Below are 24,334 nucleotides of genomic sequence, written 5' to 3' on the forward strand. Positions count from 1 at the left end.
GATATCTGCAAGGTATTTTTGTCAGACTTAAAAATCGCAGGATCAGATCGCAAGGATACGTTATGGACCGCCATTCAAACATCCTGCAATTTTCGAATCTCAGCTGGCAAGGTGTAACCGTGATACGGATCTGATACATTACTATTTTTTTTTTTTAATCACAAACTCTGTTATTGTAAACTAACAACTATATTATTTTCTGTTATGAATTCTGTTTTGTTTTTTTTGCATTTTCTTTTTTTTTTAATTTATTTATTTTATTTGCATATAAGGCGGACATGTTTTACGTTTGTTTCACGAGACATACACATCAAATTTTCTCTTACACTTACATACGTTTGCTAAAAACTACATGGGTTTTCAATATCTTTTATCAATTATTAATATTATTTATCATTACCGATCTTTTAAAGTTTTTTTTTTCGTGATTTTTTCGTCAATTTTTTCGTACAAAACAAAATGGCATCTTTTTGGCATTGGAAGGAAAAATACATTTTTCAACTTTGCTTTCTCGTTCGATTTTATTCAATCATATTTTTTTTTTTTTTTTTATTACTTTTAATAATAGTATTACTTTAAAAATGATTTCATTCTTACATATCTTTAGCTTTGATAGTGTTACTTTATATTGTTATTATTACAAGTATTTACTTTCTAATTATTAGTTTTAACTCTATTTTGGCATCGTCGCATTTATTTCTCGATTTTTTTTCTCTTTCATTTTTGTGTGTTTTCTTTCTTTCTTTACAAAAATTGTTCAATAACTCTCTGCGATTTTGGAGCTGGGATGCACGCTCCTTCTTCTTTATTTTATTTACATGTAAACTGGTTTAAAAACGTTTCATGATACGCACGTGGAATTTGTAAACCAAAATCGATGTGATAGAAAATTTGTTCAATTAGTAGCGTTTCATCGTCAATACCACACGAAAAAGTTCGAAAGTTTGATCGCAAGACCGACGTATGACGTTAAATCTACAAGCCGATAAAAACCTGACCAAAAAATTTTTTAAAAGTATCAGTAATTTTACGCCACGACGATCCAAAAGCAATTTAAATTTCAAATAATAAGAAACTTTGAAAACGAATGTAATACCACGATGGCACAATATATTCGATATAATTTTAAAGCCTTGTCGGCCCGTTCGAAAAACTAAAAAACAAAAGAAATTATTCGTAAATCGTATTTGTGCCTCCCTGTGATACTTTACACGTATAATACCCGTGAAACCAAAAGCTGGAGATGCGAAATTCAACGCGGAGAGTAAAAGTTGGAGAAAAAAATAGTCTCTATTATCGTATAACATATATTTCGTTTTTCGAACTAGTAATATTAATTGACTAAATTGGAAAAAAAAAACGAACAAAACGAAAAATTCGAGTATTTTCTTGTGAATATTTCTGTCCGTCCTCATATCTTCCGCAAAAATTAATCAACTTACCTTACAGAAAAATTTGAAATAGATTGTACGAAACTCTGACGCTATAAAATGATAGACATAATTTCCGTTGGTTCATACACATCCACAAGAGTCAAATGCTTGAAAGTGACGAGATCACCAAGCCCAAAGTAACAACAGTGGAATACATGTTACACACTCTAGCATCAGTGTTTCGTAATAAAATATGCAATATGTATACATATAATCAGCTAAACGTAGTAGTACAATAACACTTTGTCAAACTTAATCAATAAATAATTAAATTACATAGTATTACTAATTATTATTGTGATAATAATGAATGATAATATATTAGTGATTCTTATAATACTCGGGAGCGGTTCCGATTCTCCGGGTTCGCATACACCGCGTGTCGAGAAGTGAATTCGATAAAAGAAAAAAGAAAAAAAAACTTAACTTTATACTCAATCAGTACTTATATCATATAATATTATTAATTAATAGTCAGAATAATCAAAATTGATAATTATAATGATAGTACAATAGTATATAATTGATGTAAAAAGTCGATATAGAAATCATCTAAAATCATGCTAAATTTGCCTAGAAGTGACAACAATAGGTGTATAATAAAATAATAAATAAATAGTTGGAATTTAGCTAAGCAATGGTAAATACATATTTTGCTTGCTGGAAAAAATTCATACAATAATACAGGTCTGAAATCAAATGCGGCCTATTAAATTAGAGTATATACAAAATTGAAATAATATATAAATTAGATTTAATTTAAGAAAAATGTAATTATTATTTTTTTTTTCATATAATTTAAGATACGATCAATTTCGTCATAATATGAGCTTCTTCAAGGTAGATTTGAGTCATTTATTAAGAGTGTGGCTGACTCGAAAATGTTTTCCCTTCGACACTTCTTGTACGCATGATACGTAAAGTAAGCAACATTTAGTACGTTATAAATATTTGGAAGCAATAAACGATAAAATACGTTCCAAACTGGTCAACACTTGCGTTTCCGCAACAAGATTTGCAGCAAGAATCGTTATACAATACTCAATAGTATGCAGTACGATTTAATAGGTGCCTTTGCGTTTTTTACTTTTTTTCTTTCAACGATATTGTTATTTTTGTTTCTCATTAATTTTTTTTTTTCTTAATATCACTCATGATTGTTAGAAAAAATGCTTTGTACTCAGTCGCCTCTTAGCGAGCGGTTAGTATTTTTTTCCCCCTTTTTCCCCCTTTTTTCCATCGTTTTTAAATTATTTTCATATATTTTTTGTATACTTCATATGTTATAAACATAATTCATATACTCACTATATGTATGATTAGTGCTGAGTGCGTACTAATAAATACAAAATAACAAGCACAATGTACAAACGCTAATGAATAAAATATTTACCGTAATTAATAAACTTGAGATCATTTTCTTGTGTTGTTTTGTTTTTGTTGTTTGTTTCTTTCAAAAAAGTGATTGTGCAGTACCTATACAAATTATCGTCAGCCTAATTAGTAATGATTGATTGATTGATATTGAATAATTTTCAATGATAATGGTGATAAGAAATATTAATAATAATTATAATAACAACAATAATAATAATGTACATGCATGCGAAAATGCGTAATACAATATAGCATGTGACCTGGGTATAGACTAGCTAATAATAATAATAGTAATAATAATAATAATAATAATAATATTATTGATATTGATCATGATAATGATAATCATAATAAAAAATAATATAGTGCTAATAACACGAATTGTTAATTATGCGACGTATATTACTATTATAGATGTACAACTGACAGCATATAAGCCAATGCAGTATGAGCTTCAGACCTCGTCTCTTTGTCATATTATTTTCATTATTGTTCTTTAATATCCCTTGAGAACTATCTATGTAAAACGCTATAAGATGTTCAAATCTCAACCGCGTTTTATTCTTGTCTTACGATCTTATTGTCGATGTTTTTTTTTTGAGCTGTACGGAACTTCTGTCTGGTAACAAAAAGGTCCCAACTCGTCTTACAAGTAAATCGAATGATAGCACATGGTACTTGGACAATACGACATGTCCGCTGCATAATCATTTCGTAGTTCTTACCACGACGAAAGTTAGGAGCTAGGCTCAAGTAGGTATCACGCTTGTGATCTGCGTGATTTATTCTTCAGCTGCTTCATACAGTTTTATCGAGTTTACTCTTTCAACATTTGAGTCTGCGTAAGGATTTGTAGCACGTTTAAAAGAAAGTAAAAATTTTTTTTCAAACACTATACCGCTACTCAAAGGGTCGTGTACGTAATACAATAATGTGAGATTCTCAAGTATACAACGCATACAAAGGACTGGAATTTAACATTGCCCTACGACTATGACTCTGCTCGTATATCGAGTGAAAGACGTAAAATAGAAAAATGGCAGTGCTATTTCCGAATGCCTATATATGGGGTTTTTTTTTTTTTTTTTTTTTTTTTTTTTTTTGAAAGTATCATGTCTAAAAGTTTGTAACTTTATAAAGATATTTTTGTATCTCAAACACCCTGTAGACTCTTTTATAAAATTTCACACAATACCTCTGATCCTTGTTGTTACTGCACAGTAATAGCTTTCTCTTGCTCTGTATCATTCTCATTCTGACACATCATCAGCGGTATTCGTGTCTGTCGTGTTACTTGTTTTCACCTCCGAATGCATGATCCAAGCTTTGAAACAACCATTAATAGTTACTTGAACTCTACTTCGTTTGATCATTTACTCATCCGATCGCTCCACCCTCTTGATATGGACCGGTTATCATACACGGATGCATCGGAAACAACGTCGTCCACGTCATGGTAGTGTACGTCGGTGACCTCATCATGAACTGAGAGCTTGGGACACTGGGAATATAAGGTAAAGGTGGAAGTTTCTCACTGCTCGCTGAGCTAGGACTTGTCGGTGTCGTTGGTGTTGACTGGGTTGTCGTAGCAGTTACGCCAAGTTTTCTCAGTCGCATTTTCTCTTCCCATTCATCCCACCCATGCCTCGGTCTGTTGAGATTACGATGTTGATAAAATACTAGGCTGATTCTAGTCGGGTTGATTCTATTCGGTTTCTTGAGCGCTGTTGTCGCGTGCATTTCATGCTTGGCACACTCGAATAGAACGCTTCCGTGTCCGAGTGCGATAGCAACGCCACCCATCTGGGGGTCTTTGAAGCATTCGTCGTTGTCCGAAAAATCAGTTACCTCGCCGAGAGGTTCAGCTTTCGGAGGCGGTTCTGGTACCACAGGGAAATAAGACGGAGGACCATAAATATCCCATCGCGGCGTCTCCCACCTTGCCCATCCCGGATTCATTCCTTGGTAGGGGTTCATCCCTTGATAAGGATATTGCGGGGAGTGGAAGCACGGCTCTCGCTTTGGCTGTTGGTAGAACTGATGGGGGTAATCTGGCGCCTGATGATATGGTTGGTGATAGTTGTAGCCATCCCAGGTGTTGGGGTACGGCTTGTCGAATACGGGATAAGTGGGGTAGCCGTACTGAGAAAAAGGGTGATGTCCAAGGCCGGATATAGCGTGGAAATCTTGAATCTGCTTCATTTCTTCGGCCCAAGCTAAGCAGCTCGAGTTTGCATTGGGCCCCTCTTGTCTGGCGTCATGAAAACCTTCTCGCAATTTATCTTCTGGCCAGTCGCTTCGCTGCTTCTCGTGATTCGGGACGTTGCTATTATTTGGAACATTATTGTAGTTACTGCTATTATCGGTGTATGGATTATTCTTGGTTGGTTCCTGCGGCTTCAGGAATGTCTTGGCAAATGAGTTCTGGAAAGTATTTGCCTCCTGCAAATTTTGACTTGGCGCTGTTCTCGAAGGTGGTCTACCTTTGGGTACGCGGAACGGTGACGGTTCCTGCACCTGCGTTTCCCAAGACGGCGTTTTCAGATTTTCGTTGTGCACCGCTCGTTCTTGCCACAAATGTGCGTTCTTCTGCTGCTCGATGTGCGATTCGTTATGATGATGCGATGTCTGGTGCTCGGGTGGTTTAATTGTATTTGATCCCCAGTTGTTGAGAGTGTTCCAATTATTATTACTACTGATATTACCGCAGGAAGCATTGTGATCTGGAGATGCAGGAACAAAGGGACTAGCAGCTGTTCGTATCAGATCTGATTGTCTATGTGATCCACTCTTTGCGCAGGATTTTTTTGACTCTGAGGGTGACCCCATGGCATTCTGGTGGTGGTGACCTTCGGATAATGGTATATTGAGCGACGGACTATGTGGCGTGAATTCAGAATTCTGCATACCTGGATAACTGCTCCGCGAATTCGACGAGGATTTGTGACCACTCGTGTCTATACAGGGTGAAGGCATACCGGTAGAAGTTCCCGAAAATAAATCCTGAGGGTTGACTGCATTCAAGTTGGGGTTTCTATAACCCATGGTTCTGGAAGACGGCGGCGTTTGTTGCGAGGCAAAATTGTGCTGTAATCTATTTGCAAACGCTTGGTTACGATCGATCTGTTGTTCCGGTGATGGTAACTTAGATGCTTGCTGATTTTCCATGCTGCAACTCTGATACCTTTGCTGATGCACATTACTTTGCATCCTTGGTGATGTTAACTTCAACTGACATTGCCCCTCCATGTAATTCTGCTGCAAATTTTTCGAATATGTAAGGCTGGGTGACTGGCTGCCATGCGGGCCGTCAAGAGATGACAAAGGCGCCGCTTGATATCCTACTCTAGGTGACATATTTCTTTGCACCATATCAGGATACGGTGAAGAGTGGTGCGAACCAGCCCGCGGCGATGCAGTCGTTTGCCTGTTTTCCAAAGTCGAATTTTGATAATTCCTCAGGGTCGGGGAGCCAAAATTATGATTCCCCTCGCCTGGAGTGGCGCTGCAAGGATAACCAGAATTTCTTGGAGATCCCATCTTCTGCTCTTGAGGTGTTGACGAATACCCTCTGGGGGACATGGAGTACGAAGCTTCACTGGGAGTATTCGGGTATGAACTTCTAGGTGAAACAGGATGATGTCCTCTTGGCGAAAGGGAATAGCTTCCTCTTGGCGATTCTGCCGTTGAATTCGGAAAATTCCTAGACCCTGGTCTCATGTCTTCCTGCGAAAATGCGCTCCTCGGTCTAGTGTCATCTAAGCTTGTGCTATCCGGATCGACTTTAACATCTCGCTCTAGTCCACCGAACGGATAATCGCCCCACGGGTTAAGCCAGTTGTTTTTCCGTTGGTCGAGCCAACCGCTTCTCGCCCATTGTTGATCTCCTTGGTAGCCCCAACCCTGGTACATTGAAACCGGACTATCTAACACTGTCGAAGACACTTGAGAACTTTGCAGCTGAGCATCCATCCCCTCGAGCATCGTTGCCATTTCCAAGGAGAGCGATGGATCTCTGACGGGTGTTCGATGGGCCTCCTGGTGTCCAGTAGGTCCTGTAGGTCTCGTCGGTTCAATTGTTTTTTCAGTAGAATTTTTTCCCGTGTCCTTCTTGGTACTAGCTGCGTCTGGTTCATCTTCTTTTCGCTTTTTACCGTGACGCCTACAAGGCTGAAGGGGTACTGACCGAACTCTTACCTCACAGGGATACCTGCAATGCAGAGAAACACACGTTGTCGACATGAAGTCTAGGTATTTTAAACTTTATCAAAGTTTGGATGATATGTTTCTGACAAGGTCACAGAGGTCTTAGAATTAGTGCACACAAGTAAAAAAAATGAACAGAGTTCACAGAATCTTGAAACAGCGAATGCAACATTTGAGTGAAATGTTATTACGAGAGCTAAAGAGTAAATAAAACTGAAGAAAGTATGGAATAATTGATCAATAAAATAAAGGGATGTTGAGAACTTCCTTACACTGCAAAAGATGACTTGAAACTAGTTTGAAATTCGCAAAACTTATTTAACCGGTAAGACATCGAGCTAAATCCATTGATTGGCACGGAATGAGCCTATTTGATCAAAGTGCACAGCCCGATTTTCAATAAGCCAAATAAAATTTTTTAAATTCAATGTCATCGTTGAACAAGTGAGCAAAGAGAAGGGTATTGTAAATCGAGCGATTCAAACTGATCAAGCATAAATCTCGAAATTGCAATAATTAATTTTATACTGACTTGCTCAGGACTTCGATCGCTCCTGATCGAACTTTTTCCTCTTGACCTTCTTTTGAGCCATACTCGTCTGATTCGTCCATGACGTATAGTGGAAGGACATGAAGCTGTTCATCATCTGGTTTAGTCAGCAATCGATGCTTTGTTAAACTCACGACCTCAGAATCAATACAATATATCATATTATTTCACGACTGTCGATTAATTACATCATTTCATACGAAAGCACTCCGAATTAGTAAAAATCTGATCAAAGCTTCACTCACCACAGTGCAACCATTGTTCATGTTGTGTAAATCTCTGTGCGAGTGTGCACAAAAGTCAATGCAGGCTGTAACCCCGGAAAATGGTCGTCCAGGTTTAAATCCCAGTCGACATTCGCTTGCTTCGCGTTCGAATTGTGTTTGATTGTTGAAAGCTTCCGGTGCAAGACTTAAGTAAAGAGGAGACAACAGAGTTGCCAAAACGTGCATTCGCTCCTCTACCTCTTGTTCCTGAGACATGAAATATCGTATGTTAATTATTTCATCACGATTTTCAGGAATTATACGTTTTTCCAAAGATAAAGCTTTACTGGCTTTAGTAAATCTCACCTCGGTTCGCACAGAGAGACGAAACTTTCGGACGGTTTTACTTCTGGCATATTTGCATCCGTTGTAGTACATTGACCATGAACAACCGAACGAGAAACTGGCCCCGCACGTGTCTGGGTCCAGACCCTGACAGGCACAAGTCCTTGGTTCGTTAGTTCCACACCTTCTGGTTGTAGGAAGACCAAAACGGTTGAGTTTGTGGCTCAAGAGCGAATAGATCCTGTCAGCCTCGTGAGTCGGTACACCCTCCCACGCAACCATAGCGACAACGATCCAAGCCGTTGCGCACTTGTGTCCTTGGCGATGTTTTACGACAGTCAGGATCTTCTCGTCAGGACCAGAACGGCGGATTATCTGTAAAATTAGTTGAGTTATAAAACATCAATCTGAGAAAGATATATTTTTAAACTTTTTCTTTGTAAAATTTTTGAGGCATACCCATTTGGCCATCGGACATCCTTGTGTTGTTTTGCCCTCTTTCCCAGTATAGATGACTTTCTCAAATCTTAAAGCGATTCCCTTCAGTCCAGTTCTTCTTTCAAGGTCATTTCGAAGATCGGAAAGATTCGCTGCAGCGCCAAGATGCGTGTAGTACGAACCGGGTTCGGGTGGACCTTTTGGTTGAACTGTATTTTATTTACAACACACCGACTCTCATAAAAGAAGCAATTAAAATCTCCGGCCCTGGCGTTAGAATTTGATTTGACAAAAGCGGTAAGCTCGTTTTCATGTGTGTGAGGATTTATCCGTCACCATTGGTTAAATTATCGCATATGTACGATGATGTTTTCTCAATGTGTGTATCGTGACTCATAGTTAGTGTGTTCTCTCAATGTTAGTGTTGTGCTGAATACACATTTTCAACTCACATTTGTCAGCTGGAAAGCAGTTGCAGTCCGGCACTTCGGTCCTAACATTATTCTTGAGCTTATCCAAATGGTCCTGTAACTTAGGTGTTGACGGTGCTCTAGGACTGTTGGGACCTTCGCTTTTCACCTCCTGTGCGCCGTTTGCTTTTGGCGGTGGCTCGGCCAAAATTTCATCGCGGGTCTGCAATCCTTGGCAACAACCTTCTCGCAAATGTTCTGGCGTCGGTTGTTCAGTACCACCTCTTCTACAGCACCACGAGCCAATTTCGGATGACACCATTGCTGGTCCCCCGTCGCCCCTGAACTTGTAATTAATTTCTGACGTTTCAGATTTTTGATCAGGCTCAGTCTTTACTATCGCATCAAGACTTGGTGTTGTTTCATTTACAATCGTTGAGCACTCCACTGTGCTTTCTAAAGGCGAACAACTATGCGGCACAACTTCCTGCTTAATGACTTGCTCCGAGTTGTACTTGACCTCGTCATCAATATTCTCTGTCCTAAAGTTTGGTGACGCTTCAAGACTTTCCACCCCAAATGTCTGTTCTTCTTGAGTAGCGCTCGAATCTTTGTCAAAAGCAGGTTCAATGTCATTTTTATCGTTCTTGGGATCCTCTTGTTTTTGAAAAGTCTCGTCTTGGTTTTCTTCTTTTGGAAATATAGCATCGGTATTTTGAGCAATACACAGTTGCTGTTGAAACGACTTATCATCGATATTCTGATCATCTGGAACCTTTGGAGTCTTCGGTTCGGTCCAGGATGGATGTCGTTCCTCAACTGGTATTGGTTTTTCCGGCTCGTCTTTATCGACGCTTGCGTATTTCATGAAATTTTCAATAGCGGCTATTCCCGTTTCCGGTAACAACGTGCTATTGCTCACATTACTTCCTCCTCCTCCAGTCCACTCCCATAAGCCACCACCGTCGGGCAAACTATTGGCCCGAGGGTGGTGGCTATGCAATAAAAAATTACCGGTCATAGATTCGTTAGTTTGTGCCATTGACATCATGGCTGCTTGGTTCAAATATTCTCCTGATCGTTTTTCCTGTAACTTTTCAGCATTTTCATTTGGTTCTCTAAGTCTATCATCCGTTGGGAAATCAGTATTAGGATTATTACTTCCGTTAGAATGTTGGCCGATCTGATGATGCAGATGATGCTGTTGCTGTTGCTGTTGCTGTTGCTGTTCTTGATGATTTATCTGATGCTGCTGCATTTGCTGCTGCTGCTGCTGCTGCTGCTGCTGCATCTGTTGTTGCTGTTTATTTAGAATCATAGTTTTCAATCGACTATTTAGATTAACTCTATTAGATTGTGAAAACATATTATCTTGTGGCTCCTGGTTTTCCGGAAAACCATTTTGCTTATTACTTTCTGGTCCCTGCTGCCACAAAATTCGTTCTCCAGAATTTTGAATGTCCTGTTTCGTCGTTTGTTGTCCCCAAGTCCCTTGATTCTCTGCCGATGAATTTGGTGACCAATTCATTTGGGTTTCCATCTTATTCTCTTGCGACGCTTGACTCTGCCACGAACCCGTCTGATGCCCGGGAGTTCTCCTTGGACTAGGTTGAGAATCTGGCCATGGTTGTTGCGGTTGCTGGCTACCATCGCTCTTCAAGCTACTCGGTGACCAGTTCGGTTGACTAGTGGGTGTATCCGGCCACGACATCTGATTGGATGGAGTCAATCTTGGATTTTGTTCAATTTTCGATTGTTGCCACTGTTGTTGTTGTTGCTGTTGCTGCTGTTGTTGCTGTTGAATCTGCTGCCCAGACGGCGTTAATCTTGGATTCTGTTGACCAGGCTGCTGATTCTGATTCTCAGGACTACTTTGCTGCCAGGTATGTTGAGCAGCAGGTGTGATTCGGGAATTTTGCTGTTGAGTTTGATGATCAGACACCTTTGGAGAGTGCTGGGGCCAACCCTGCTGACTTTGCTGCTGAGCGGACGGAGTCAATCTTGGATTTTTGCTGTCTCGATGTTTAGGACTTTGTTGAGGCCAACTCCCCTGCACCTGTTGCTGTTGCTGATTATCGGTACTTTCCGACCAAGATTGCGGAGTCTGCGGCTCCTTAATACTGCTATTTTCCCAGCTCATATGACTTGCTGGCCTTGGAAGCTCCTGCTGATTTTGTAGACTCTGTTGTTGCTGTTGCTGATTTTGTATTTGCTGCTGTTGTCGTTGATTTTGTAGAGCTTGTTGCTCACTCTGCTGTTTCAAACTGTTTTGCAGTCTTTGTTGTTGGTTCTGAAGCTCTTGTTGTTGCGTTTGTAACTGTTGTTGCTGTTGCTGGCTTTGCTGTTGCTGTATGCTACTGTCAGACCACGTCATACTATTAACGTTACCAATTTTAGCATTCGAATTAGTGTCTGACCAAACATGACGTTGATTAGAGTCCGACACAGTCTGTTGCATTTGCTGTTGACTTTGCTGCTGTTGTTGCTGCTGTTGTTGTTGTTGCTGTTGCTGCTGTTGCTGTTGTTGTTGTTGTTGTTGTTGTTGCTGCTGCTGCTGCTGCTGCGTGACCTGAGTCTGCCATTGATTTTGCGCTTGTTGTTGACCCATTTCTACGTAGCCTGGATATCCGTTAGAGCTGTGTAAACTCTGCGGGCCCTGTTGAAGTGGATACCCAGGCATCTCGTTTCCCGACACGCTGCCGGCGGCGATCGCGGCAAACCCTTTTACTTGCGTGTCCGACGATGGCTGCTGTTGCTGCTGCTGTAACTGCTGACTTTGCTGATTCGGTTGGGTATCCATGTGAACCGAGCTACTACGACTTGTTGGAGTTGTCGACGGCGGTGGTGCCATTGTCACGTCCTGAAAGGAAACGTGACACTCGTTAATTGGATCTTGCACGTCCATTAATCACCGCAATTACCAGCTAAAGGTTCACTCATTACGATTTAATCAGGCACGTGTGCGAATGCAGTAAAAGTTGATTTTCGCGAATATCGTTCGGTCCGTATTTTTTATTCTTATTTTCTTGTTGTTTCTTGTACCATACAGAGTACTTTATTTCTGATGAAGTAGTTATCTTGATAAAAGATATAACGTTTTTACCATAAGCATCAATGAAAAAACAACAAATCTTTAAATAATAGTCACTGATACAAATATAAGATAAAACATCACTAATAGAATACATAGGTTTAAAAAATTTCGTAACTAGTAGAGAATAATATTAGAGTAAAAAACTCAATCAACGTTGTTTCCATATTACTTTCCCAGCGGTTATTCTCAGAATAACTCGAAATAATAAATAACTTTTCTCTAACTACCAAAGTGAATTGGGATTTTGAATAGTCGGTGGTTTATCTCAAATGATGTCAGGAACAGAATTATGATGGAATGAATCGTCTTGCGGTATGCAAAATTATACTTTACAGTATTGGCTATTTAAAGAAATCCTCGAACATGAGAGAGCGGCAACATGTTTCACTTGCTTAGCTTTACTTCTGGGCATTTTAATTTCTAAATCTAAAATTATCCTGCAATATATGTGAGGTGTGTATACATACATAATATGTAAGCACGGAATGAAGGCTAATAAATGATTCCCTAATGCGATAATTAATGAATGAATCAATTTACCTAGAATTTCACATTCTGGCTCACCTGCTGTTGGTATCCATTAACGTATTCCTGTCTTTCGTAACCGACTGGTTGACCCGGCGTTGACGCTGGGTCCATAAACTGACCGTTTAGAGGTCTTTGAACAGTAGTGGCTGCCGATTGGGCCACTACTGGTGCTAGAGGCGACGGTTGACCGCTAATAGCGTATTGTCCGGTTGTGCCTGCCCGTTGAAACGCCGACTGATCAGCGGTGATGAATGCCTGTTGCTGATAGGCAACTGAAACCAAATAAAGATCTACTATTAATAGCGCAATCTAATAAATATTTTTACAACAAGACGATTGGTTCCGGGGAAAAAAAAAGAGAACTGAGAAAATTTTTAAAGAAATTGTCATAACTCACCAGGTTGTGGATGGTACGGAGTTGCAGCGCTGTATTGAGTATGATATCTCAGTTCTTCGAGTTGGTTGGGTCCTGGTATTTGTTGGATGAATTGCTGAGGAGGCCAGGCGGCTGGCGCAGCCTCCACCGTCACTGCACCAACTGGACCAACTCCTTGGTGCCATACCGTGTTTCCGAATCCAGCTGCAGGTCGAAATCCCGCGCCAGTGTCTCCGTAGAATCCGGGCATCACCCCAGACGACTGTAACAAGCGAATGAAAAAATCGTTGATGAACGTATAAAATGATATCAAGTTTGCAGTACATATGCGGCGAGCCTCTTCGATAAAACGGAATCTCGGGTCCGTAGATAGATGGATAGATATATAACATGTATTATGTCCATCGCAATGTTGAAGAAATTCATAGCTAGATAATAAAATAATCGAAGATACTAAAAATTAGCAAATTGGATTAAAATAAAAACAGAGAAAGGCAAGTGGATAGACAGAGTAACGGTCATAAAGAATAAATAAAGTGGAATGGATATAGCGGAAGATGTGCGTTCACTCGTTGCTCGCTATGACGCGAATTTTCGGGATATATAGCCTCAACGAACAGATCATAACCAAAGGATTTAAAAAATGTATATCAATTGATCGCGAACAATGTTTATTGGACACAATACCGACAATTATATAAAATACCGTCGAAAGAATTGCATTGTCTCCGCATAGTATACACGTTCTATAACGAGCAGCGTTATAACAGCATACGGTTGTACCGCCAGAGAAAGAAATCTATTTGAGGCTGGATGAAAGAATGGCGTGTGTAGATGAAACCGATGCGCAGGAGGACAGAGGCTGTGAACAAGGGCTCCGTCTCTCTTATTCACGCGTTTCTTTTTCGGGCGCTTCGATATTTCGAAACGGTGAGCTAGCAGAGAAACTTCTAAAAGGTTGGTATATAGCACATAGCATATAGCGGGGTAAGAGCATGAAGTCATCAGGGCGATTTTATCTCCTTAAAATGTCGTCTGGCTTGTAGTTAATGTCCTGAACGGAGGAAAACCTGTGCGTGAAAAGCATCGTGAAAATTTATGGTTTATATCGTCTGCTGGGTCTGTGTAACGTAAATTCCGAAAATTGTACGCCATGAAACGGCTGCACAACGGAGCACGGTAATAGATCCAAGCTATCACGATCCTTCTGGTGAATCCAATATATGACAGGGTCGAGTTGACTAAGATCAATGATGCGTCACATTCACTACTGTTTTCGAATTTTCCACAATAAAATACTTTTTTCTACCAAATAGATTCGCTCTTTTGCAATAATTGATTATTGTTAAACAGTGAGTAAGTCTTTTCGCAAATTGTATACGTATGCCTTCAACTGCAGGCACAGTTGTGAAAAGGAAGTCATAAATTTTGAGAATCGTGCCAGTTTCCCGATTTGCCAGATTGTCTCGACAGCCCCAACACCCCGCGTGATAAATTGTAGGAACTCCTGAGGAATGCCTAACGGAATTTATCGTGCAAATTGAAAATAGCCTGACCCTGCACCCGGTACTGGCGGCTGAGTGACGAATTGCGAATGACGCATTTATATATCACATTCGTTCATTTTTTCCTCGAGATAAAACTGGCAACCTCGCAGTTTAACCCGCCACTATTAAACTTCGTGCAAAAGGAATACAACTGCAAGGTAGACGTTACAAGCGCCCGGATCGACTGGCTGACTGGTTTCAGTTGCTGCTGCTATTGCCGCTACAGCATGAAAGAGCCAAGGAATTGCAGCAGTAGCTTGTGACAACCTTGGTTATGACGCTGAAACGTCTGTCTCTCGATGAGTCAAAACTATGTCAACTTGAATCCTGGGGTTGGGCCCCTCGCAGCGATGATCTTTAAGTTTTTTCATTGTTCAATTGGAGATTCGCCTAGTCAACCCATGCAGTAACGAGTTTGGTTCATTAATGTTGACGGGTAACTGGACCCTGAGATGGTATTGGCCGAACTAGTTTAGTAACGGCGAAGCATCATGACTTCGCGAAGTCATCGCCGGTAGATAACGGTGGTTTTCTCGTCGATGATTCAATCTTTTGTTGGATTCAGGGACTATGACCCTACCGGAAGTTGTCTTGATTATAGTTCGGAAAAGGTTTTCTTCAGATATCAAAAGGACACTTAAGTGTAAGAATCGAACGTCGGAAAAAGAATGCTATTCTGAATATGCCCTTATGGGCCTGAGCTTCGTTTAAAAAAAAAGGTGATGTACAGTAAAAACTAACGCTTCGACAATCACTCAAAGTCTTACAAGGAAAGGGGAAAAAGTAACGTCGGAAACGATAACCCGAACCATTTACCTACAAACTTTTATTCGATCGCCCGTGTACGAAGTTTTACAGCAGAGTATGATGATAAAATTTTTATAAAGGAAATTCTATCCCGACTTGTAGCTTTTCGAGCAGCATAGTCTTTAGCAAGTGTTATTTCAAATCATGTATAATTCATAACTCAGAAAAAATACCAGTTACTTCAAAAATCAGTTCCCCACAAATTTATCACCAATATGATTGTTCAACAGCCGTAAAAACTGCTGCGATCGGTAAAATTGACGATTACCGGAGTTTATGACGGTTAGTATTTTCATTTCTACTTTCTGCTGATGCCGATAGGTATGATTTTCATTACAAAATCGAAGTTTCTTTGGAACTGACACCACGTATTGCCAATTTACTTCTGCAATTGATTATATAGATCTGTAGATTTTAGGATACCTGTCTAGAGTGTAAAAAATCTATTGCAACTTTATTTCACAGCTATTTGTACTATTCGACATATCAACTTTTATTCCGGATCAACGAAAAAAAATCCACTTGCTCATAGTTTGAAACAATTTGCTAATCAGTAAAGAAAATAATATTCGTGAAATTGACGTATGTTTTTCAAATTACACTGCTACATTTATTTACTGCTGTATCGAGCCTTTCGCCGAACCGAATGTAAAATTTTCGATATTTTCATCAATCGCACTTTTTTCACCTTTTTTTTTCCAAAACAGGGCAATCTGTTTTTCTTAGTCTCTAAGACGCGTCTTCTCGTTTACTACATACTGCCCTATGTAGATGAATAATGTAATTGAATTTCTATAATCAACGTTAATTTGTCAACTTTCTCCCATAAAGTACATCGATATTCTGTTTTAGTGCGGTTCAAAATGACTTGGGTGGTTTCGAGACACACGTGTAATGGGATTGGCATTGTATAACATCACACTGATATAGCATGCGACCGTAACACCATATCATGTAAAATAATTGAACGGGATAAGGGAGCAAGTACCTAATTATAACTGCTTTATGCGAAGTCAAATTGAAATTACGCGTATTTCTAGGGTCAATCGAGGCTTGAGCTTTGTCTGAAACTGTTATAGAGTCCGTAACGATTCGGAAATTTAATCCTATTTAGCACCTAAACATCTGTCTGGCCCTGGATTATTACGGCAATTCGAACACGTAAGTAACACGATCCAATTGGTGGAAATTATACCTTTCCAAGTGCTCGTGTATAAAAGGGTCGGAGTTCTTGGAATAATTACAGATTCAAATCCAAGATTGTTGCGCTGATTTTTGCAGTGATTCAAACCCCTCGTTGTAAAGCATCGCATCAGTAATTAATCATTCGTTTGAAAATGCTCGTCAAGTGTCGTACTGCAAGGGTTCAAAGGCCAACTAAGGCTTCAGCATGCGAGCCACTCCAATCCGTATCCAGTAATTTGAAGTACGTTTGAAAACCCGATGAAGTGGAGAAATGATACGGGTAAAAAAATCGGGAGCGGAGGCTGAGAGAACGAATCTCGTTTACTGTCTTGTTATTTTGGACTCCATCTAGTTTTTCGAAAGTGTTCCTCCCGCATGTACGATTTCAGTATTATATGTAAATATACGAACGAAAGAGAGCGGGAGATGAAGAAGCGACGGTCTGCGTGGGCGAAAGTACCTCCATCGATTTCAGTCAGGTATGTATGTGCACCCCGCACTCTGTACAGACTCTACGTACAGCATTGGGTGAAAAATAAATTACAAAACTGGAAGACAACTATGCAGAAAAAGAGCTAAAAGAGATGCGCGGCCATGGCGTTTCCATGGTTATGCAGGCAAGGACCGCCGCGTAGGAGGGAGAAGGAAGAGGTAACAACATCGAAAGAGAGGAATAGGGATGGACGTAGACAGACCGAGGAGAATGCGCAATGGCCGCTGCGCCTCGCAATTTAATCAGTCTCTTGAAAATGGCAATCAGCCGTCGCCGTTCGACTAGGAGAGCAAGCTTTGTGCACCGGACTTGCACCGGCTGCAGCGAGCTTTTCAACGGGTCACGTTAGGTACATGAGAATCCAGGTAGCAAAATCTCCAGTCTATAAAACATACAAATTAAATCCTTACGCAGGGCTGGTTAAATCGAAAGGAGGCACAACTGTGATAGAAATGACAAGCGGTGGTGTATTTTTGACACTAGCTGTACCCGCAGCTGAGTCAAGAAGCAGCCAGCCATTGTTTAACCGTCTCACCTTTGAGGCGACTGCATAAATACATCAGCGATTAGAAGCGCCCTTTGAGCACAAGAAGTGCCTCTGCACGTCGGGAATGCCCGTTAAGGGACAAGACGCATCGTATAACTTGCTGCCGAGTACGGGACGACTGTTGCCGAGGGAATGATTCATTGAGTATGCCGCAGGGGCTCCGGGGTCTCAGTTTGAGCAAAATAAACGACTAATTAGCAAGTTTGTCTGTGATATGCTATAATTTACATCTATATCGTTAGTTGTATGGATATATGGTTGAAATAGTACAGACGCATGGCGTCTTATCCGTCAACTTTTCATCGCCAGTCTTACTCTTTCCATCTCTCTTGTTCGCTCTCTTTGACACTATATTATAAGTTGACCGGTTAACCTTCGTGCTCTTCGATGCAATAAAGAAGTATACAAGGCTGACTATCCGCCTACGCCGATAGCTCGTTATTGCCGCGGTATGGAAGCAGAGAATAAATTGTTCAACTCCCATAAACCGTCTTGAGAAGGATACCAAGAAAACGACAAAACGAAACTAGAAAATTGTGCAGCCTAAGATTGCGCTTTTCTCGTTATTCGCTCAATACAAGTGGATGGAAAGAAAGGTAGCAGGAAATAAAACTGTTGATCATCTTACGGTTTGCCAAAAAGACGAACCCTTGATGGAGTAGGAAGTTGCTCGCAAGCGGAGCCACCGAGGAAGATGTCTCGACTTCGTCAATTCCAACTAGAACGTGTAGCTAAGTGTGCCGAAGCAGAGAACACAAACATATCCTCGAAGTGGTCGTGAAGCCAAGACTGTGGTAAAGGCCGATAGCATCGAAGACGGGCGCTGAGCCAAGCCGTTGATTCCACTCCCACCCGGGGCGCGCAGAGGAAGAAGAACGGTGAGTGTCGGAGGATGAGGTGGAGAAGGAGAAGGAGGAAGAGGAAGAGGAAGAGGCAGAGGGGAGGCAGTCTCGGGAGTATCCTTCCTTCCGCAAGAGAGCGAGCACCGTGACCTAGGCCAACTCAAGTCGCCGAAGCCGGCACCCAAACACAACCCTTGGGGATGAGATGATACTCGCCCTCGACCGAAGGTGAAGAGCACCGTGCCGGATCTGTTCGAGGAACGACCAGAGCTCTGGTGTTGAAGTCGGACCAGACACGACCATTTTTCGACGTATCCAGGATCGGCATTTGTTTGATTTCACAGTAGATACTATCACAGACTGATGGAACTGCCGTTTGTCAGTACTCGTCTGAACAATTAAAGCTTTTGAACACTCAATGCAAATTTTCCTGGCAAACATTGACGATTTGATATCCTAGAAAATAGTGGAAACTTCGCCCGTGGGCCAAAACTTGTTACAACTAGTTTGGCATGCTCGCGAGAGATGCAGAATCTAGGTAAACACCGAGTGTGATAAAGTTTGTCTAAGTCCGGGAGAAACTCCTACTCATATTATACAAGTAGAAGCTTTTGATTCAGACCACTCCACGTCATTTAGAAGTTATTTTTCGTTTGACAAAATCGATACGACAAATTTTAGTTAACGACATGTGACGCTACTTCCAATACGTCGATATACGAACTGTATAGTCCTAGCTCGATTCCATTGACAACTGGAATTTACCTCAATTTTTTTCCATTCAATAGCGGTATGTCGTTAAGACTCGCGTCAATGAACGATTTATTCACGGCTTACAACTTCATGAAAATCTTTGGAAAGTTATTTGCCGGATGAATTTCAATGAGTAACGTTGCAACTTTAGTCGAGTTGGGGCCTCCAATTTGGCACTTTAAATGCAATTTGGACGACAGATCATGAACCAGATACCCGATGGTCGATCCGCATATCGGAACCGAAGATGCCGTGTCGCGGTCAAGTGATCACGTAGTGCGGGGTAAATTTATCGTTAAGTTGGTCACCGCAATCAACGATGCACTAATACGATGATTCGATTAATTTTCCATCCCGTAGCTTCTCCAACTGAATTGCCGGACACCAAAGCCTGCATTTACTATCAGATCACCGCCAGCCAAAAATACCAAAAACAGATTGCGTTAATCACAGTATAATCATTTAATTTTTCTACGAATGAACACTTGCAAGTTTTCTTGACATTCATTAAGCCTATTTAAGTAAATTAAGTATTTAATTTCTAATCCAGATTTGTACCGTAAAAATGCTTTCCAATTTCCAAGCTAACTATCCGAAGAATGCGCTCAATGTCGGCGGCCATGTCATCAGCATCCACAACGCTGTAATCACGGTAGAGAATCATCGGAAATGAATTTGTGTTGAAAGTGGTTTTTGGTGGTTGCAGTGCAATCTAGCTACTTTTAGGGTACTCCCGAGTTTCACAATTTGTATCATAGTTAATGAACAGAGACAGAAAAGAAGAGTACAGATCATCAGAATAACGCCATTGATGATAAGTAAATTACATGTATATTATCATGATCGAGTGCATGTCAAGACTCGAAACCAAAACAGTCAAAGCTGAATGGGAAGTGGTGGTGTTTCAATATAACAAAACAGAAAATGAAAGGGTTAAACGTAATGCATGAAAAGTTCGCTCGGTGGGAGCTTCACTCGACGTATATGTAAGTTTAGTCGACAATGTGTGGTCTGACCGCTTAAATCGATACCAACGCTCCTCCCCATTCCTGTCTTCCGGTATACCCGGCGAAATGTATTAAATGCACGATTCGCCACAAATACATAGCGGTGAAATATGCTGTCTGTACAAACGTGTTATGTGGTAAATGTGAGCACATACATACGACATTACACGTCCGTAGATATTACGTCGGAAATTGAAGTTTGCGGTGTTGATTGAGGAAATCGTTTTCGGAAATCGGACAGCCTCGATCCTCATGCAGCCGTATGCGGTTATGTTATGTTGTGAGTGGGAAATTCTTTTCAAACGTAGAGTAAACTCAGCGTGAGTAAAAACGTTTCTTTTTTCTGCAACGTGTTAACGGAGACATAGTATACACTTGAACATGAATCCCACTCCAAGGCGCCTAACCCCAACTGTCGCAATTCACCAAGAGATAAAAGAGGCAACCAGTTGCCAGACAAGGGTTCTGATCCTCGAGCGGTGGGACTCTCGACGTTGGCCTAGATCGCGGTGTCTAACTCTCTCGGAGTGAATTTACGACCGTCTTGAAAACACCCCTGCGGGACTAAGCGGGGGCGCTGCCGACCCTCGAGGGGCTCGACCTTCGTGTCATCGCACCCTCCTGATCTCCGGAAGGACCATTCGACACCCGAAGCCACCCGGTAAACGCTTTGAGCTCTTAACCCTGACCAGTCTCGCATTGAACGAGGTCGTCGCGGACCAAGAGACACCGCGATTCGGCCAATGACTTCCTCGGCGCGATGCCCAACCCTTGACATCACAAGAGGCCAAAATAAATAGCCGAAAATAGTTACGGTCAGAGGTTTAACGGAGGACGATCTCTGGGCGAAGAAAACTAGGAAGGGGACGCAGACTGGTAGCAGACGGTGGCAGCGACGGCGGCGGCCACCACCACGGCTGCGGGGGCGGTGACCGCCCGCCAACGAGAATCAATACCCGCAGGAACAGGAACCGCCGACGTACGTGGAGCGGGATGGGAAGAGCTGAAAGAGGGGCGAGCCAGAGCCAAAGAGAGACGGAAGATCGGCGTCGCGCTGAGCCGAGTTGAAAGAGGCTGCTGCCACTGCTACAGCGGGGGAGGTGATGATGGATATTATTCTGCTCGGTAGCAAAAATGGGATTTAAAAGAAAGATTTTTCGTGACGCAGGGAAGAAATCTTTTCACCGTCATACCAAGTCTAGAGAAATCGTGAGTAATTCACGGAGAAAAGTTTATAAGTACTACGAATTCAAATGTGGTATAGTAAGAGATCAGTTTCTGCTGTTGCGGGATGAAGATGAATTTTATATACCGTATAGGACATTGTACTGTAGTTTTTAGTGATAACAGCATAAGAGAATATCGGGATAATCCCCATATTGCAACAGCAAAATCCATCTGTTTACCGCACCATCCCCGAATTTTCGGTGCACCCTTTTCTCCGCGAGGCGATGTTAGTTGATCGATTGTTATTCAATTCTTCGTCGTACCATCGACCATCGTAGAACAGGATCATCCCGCTATTTATAACACATTCAACTAGGACCCTGGAGCATGCCGGAAAGATTGAACGTTCAAAGCAGCGATTGCTCGACCACTTTGTGGAGTCATCGCACGCACTGCGCCGCGTTCTCCAGACCAAGTTCTTCATTGTTCACTGCTGGTCCCCATCCGCTTCGTCAAGTACGGTGAAAGACGAAATAATAGGATCAGGTAAAGAGCCGAGGTCACGTCGGTGTGAAGACCTTCTGCGTGGCCTTGAAGGTCGTCAGCGTTGGCTGCACGTGGATGCCCATTCGCAAGAGCATCGGGTCTCCGCGTAGGCGCCATAATGATACACCAACCACACGAGGACGACGAGGAATGGGCAGAGGGACCACGACACCCGTTTGGAGACTGGTTTGCCCAGTAACCTGGGTAGGTAGCGTGATTCCCTCGCTCGAGTCGCGCGGAGAGGAAGGATTCCCGCATTCCTGCAGGGGGGCCCGCTGCTGGCTTACTTGGACACGCGGTGGTCTCGAGAGAAAAGTGAACCGACCCTAAATCTGGCACCGCTTCAGGTTCACAACTTTCGTTAAATGCCACTCGAAAGTGAAAACAGAACCGCCGCTAATTTTGACACGCACGCACGTCCGGGATTAGAAAACATCTATATTGGATACATTATCTCACTCGCTCACTTCACTGAGCTCGAGCAAGAAAGCGTTTACGTATGGACAGTCAAAAAATTCTTTCCATACCCGAAAGCAAAAACATTTCGTGTATGAAGTTACATTTGACTTGATTCACAGTAATACAACGATTCAAACGAATCGATTTATTACAACGACTGAATCACTATTTGGAACCAATATTTTCAATTCAGCATGCTTCTTTTTTACTTCACCGCGGGAAAACGGGACAATCGTGAGACAAAAATTATCCGTGGTAAATACACGAAGCGTGGCAAACTCTCGGGAGGCAACGAGCTGCGATTTTAGATTAGAAATACCATTATACACGCAGTATAATAATATAACAAACTATAAGAGGAAACGTTGCACGCACCGCATCGCTGGCATGTGTGGAGTCGAGAAAACTGGAGCACGTTACAGATACCAACATAGGCGGTACTGCAGATAAGCGACTCGACCATTCCGATAAGCAAACAACAACTGTACTACCTACACGGGAAAAAATTATACCGTCGAATGAAATGATTCGTTGATGCCAGCGAAGAGTTCATACGCGATGGAGAAAATGTAATATCTGAATGTAAATGACAAATGATACCATGTCCATTACGATCTTCGGAGACCTTCGCTCTTTTCCATTCACCGGAACAGTTGTACAAATATCACCATCAAGAGACGCTGTGCATACGAGAGAATACAGACGATATACGTGGTAATTGGATGATGTCGAGTACGGAAACCAGCTACCTCAGACCAATGCCTGAAGCATTAAATGTAACCCGAAACCACGAATTGATCAATCACGACCACGTAACACATCGGGCAAGGACAGATGAAGCAGTTTTTCTGACCGACGATGTCAGCGTGGCCATCGAATTCTTGTTTCAGTTTCTAACTAACGGAACCCTTGTAATTCACACGGTTGATTTCCTTGGTAAGTGACTATCAGGAGTAAACGGTATATTTTACTTTCTCTGAAACAGATGTTTCTTGTCGACGAATCGCAAATTCAGGAGGTCCGCAGATATCAGCGTCTCAAGGTAGACAGTTGATCTCAAGAGCAACGGGTGAAAAAATTCTGTGGAAAAATTGCTAATTTCCCTACGATCATAATTCGCCTTTCTTCAAAATTGTTTTACTTTTCTACACTGTTTTCTGTACTTGATTCCGTTTTGTAATAGTATCCAATTCTGTCGTAGATAAATGAATATTCTATCTATCTATCTATCTATCTATCGTCACGTGTTTATAAATGTAGTGCTGAAATAAGCACGCATATTACACAAACATTTTGACGGTACATCAATTTGTACCAATTGCGTAAAAAAACGTTCGTTACTACTTTTACATACATACACTGATGGAAAAATGTACCCATACCAAAGACGAATCATAATTACAACTGCATCAACGTACGGATCATGAAGTTGTTTTCTACTTTAGCGTCACAGGACCCTTGATCAGTATTTAAACAAATCTCCAATTCCTCACATCGCCTAGAATCGATGCTATCCAATTCAACCGATGAAAGGTGCAGGATATCCGCCTACCTACTTTGGGAAGAAAAATCGAAGCATATCGAAACTCCGTTCCTCGATTCCGAGGGCTCGTGAATCCGGTAATCAAAAGCGGACGCGCTTGCGATTTGAGTAAAAAAGAAGATGAACTCACCATTGACACAACTGGTGGCGCTGGATTCCCGTTGCGAAGAGCTCCGGGCTGCTGAACAACCGCAGGTGACAAACTGTCCTTGGCCTGCTGCATGGCGTCGACGTGGAGTCCCTGTTGCTGTGGGTGTTGTTGCTGTTGCAAGCCGCCAATACCTGCCTGAGGACTGCCGAGTCCAACCGTCGGGGTATCTGGCGTGCTGACCTGGCGCGCGATCTTTCGGTAACTCTGTAAGCATTTGAAACAAAAAACAAGATTATTTAACGGGAATATAGGTATCTATATAGCGCCAATGGCGTCGCTGGGTACTCGGGGGACTTTAAGACGAGTCCTTTAACATTCGGATGT

General features: G+C 41.6%; 1 protein-coding gene across 6 annotated transcripts in view; it reads right to left on the reverse strand.

The window, feature by feature from the left end:
- Positions 1–224: 224 nt before the first annotated feature.
- Positions 225–24,334, reverse strand: part of LOC124416660 (DNA N6-methyl adenine demethylase-like) — an 89,492-nt gene continuing 65,382 nt past the window's right edge. For 3 of the 6 annotated variants that reach the window (XM_046897921.1, XM_046897925.1, XM_046897924.1), the window contains 9 exons: positions 23,990–24,214; positions 12,985–13,225; positions 12,624–12,877; positions 9,008–11,825; positions 8,577–8,764; positions 8,139–8,492; positions 7,812–8,039; positions 7,549–7,703; positions 225–7,020 (listed from right to left, as the gene is read on the reverse strand). In XM_046897921.1, the coding sequence (XP_046753877.1) occupies positions 4,188–7,020; positions 7,549–7,703; positions 7,812–8,039; positions 8,139–8,492; positions 8,577–8,764; positions 9,008–11,825; positions 12,624–12,877; positions 12,985–13,225; positions 23,990–24,214 (7,296 nt within the window). In that variant the 3' untranslated portion in view covers positions 225–4,187. The remainder of the gene's footprint in view (positions 7,021–7,548; positions 7,704–7,811; positions 8,040–8,138; positions 8,493–8,576; positions 8,765–9,007; positions 11,826–12,623; positions 12,878–12,984; positions 13,226–23,989; positions 24,215–24,334) is intronic. The other 3 variants (XM_046897926.1, XM_046897923.1, XM_046897922.1) reach the window with 3 other exon arrangements.

Source organism: Diprion similis, chromosome 2 (assembly GCF_021155765.1).
Source record: "Diprion similis isolate iyDipSimi1 chromosome 2, iyDipSimi1.1, whole genome shotgun sequence".
Classification (NCBI taxonomy): Eukaryota; Metazoa; Arthropoda; class Insecta; order Hymenoptera; family Diprionidae; genus Diprion; species Diprion similis.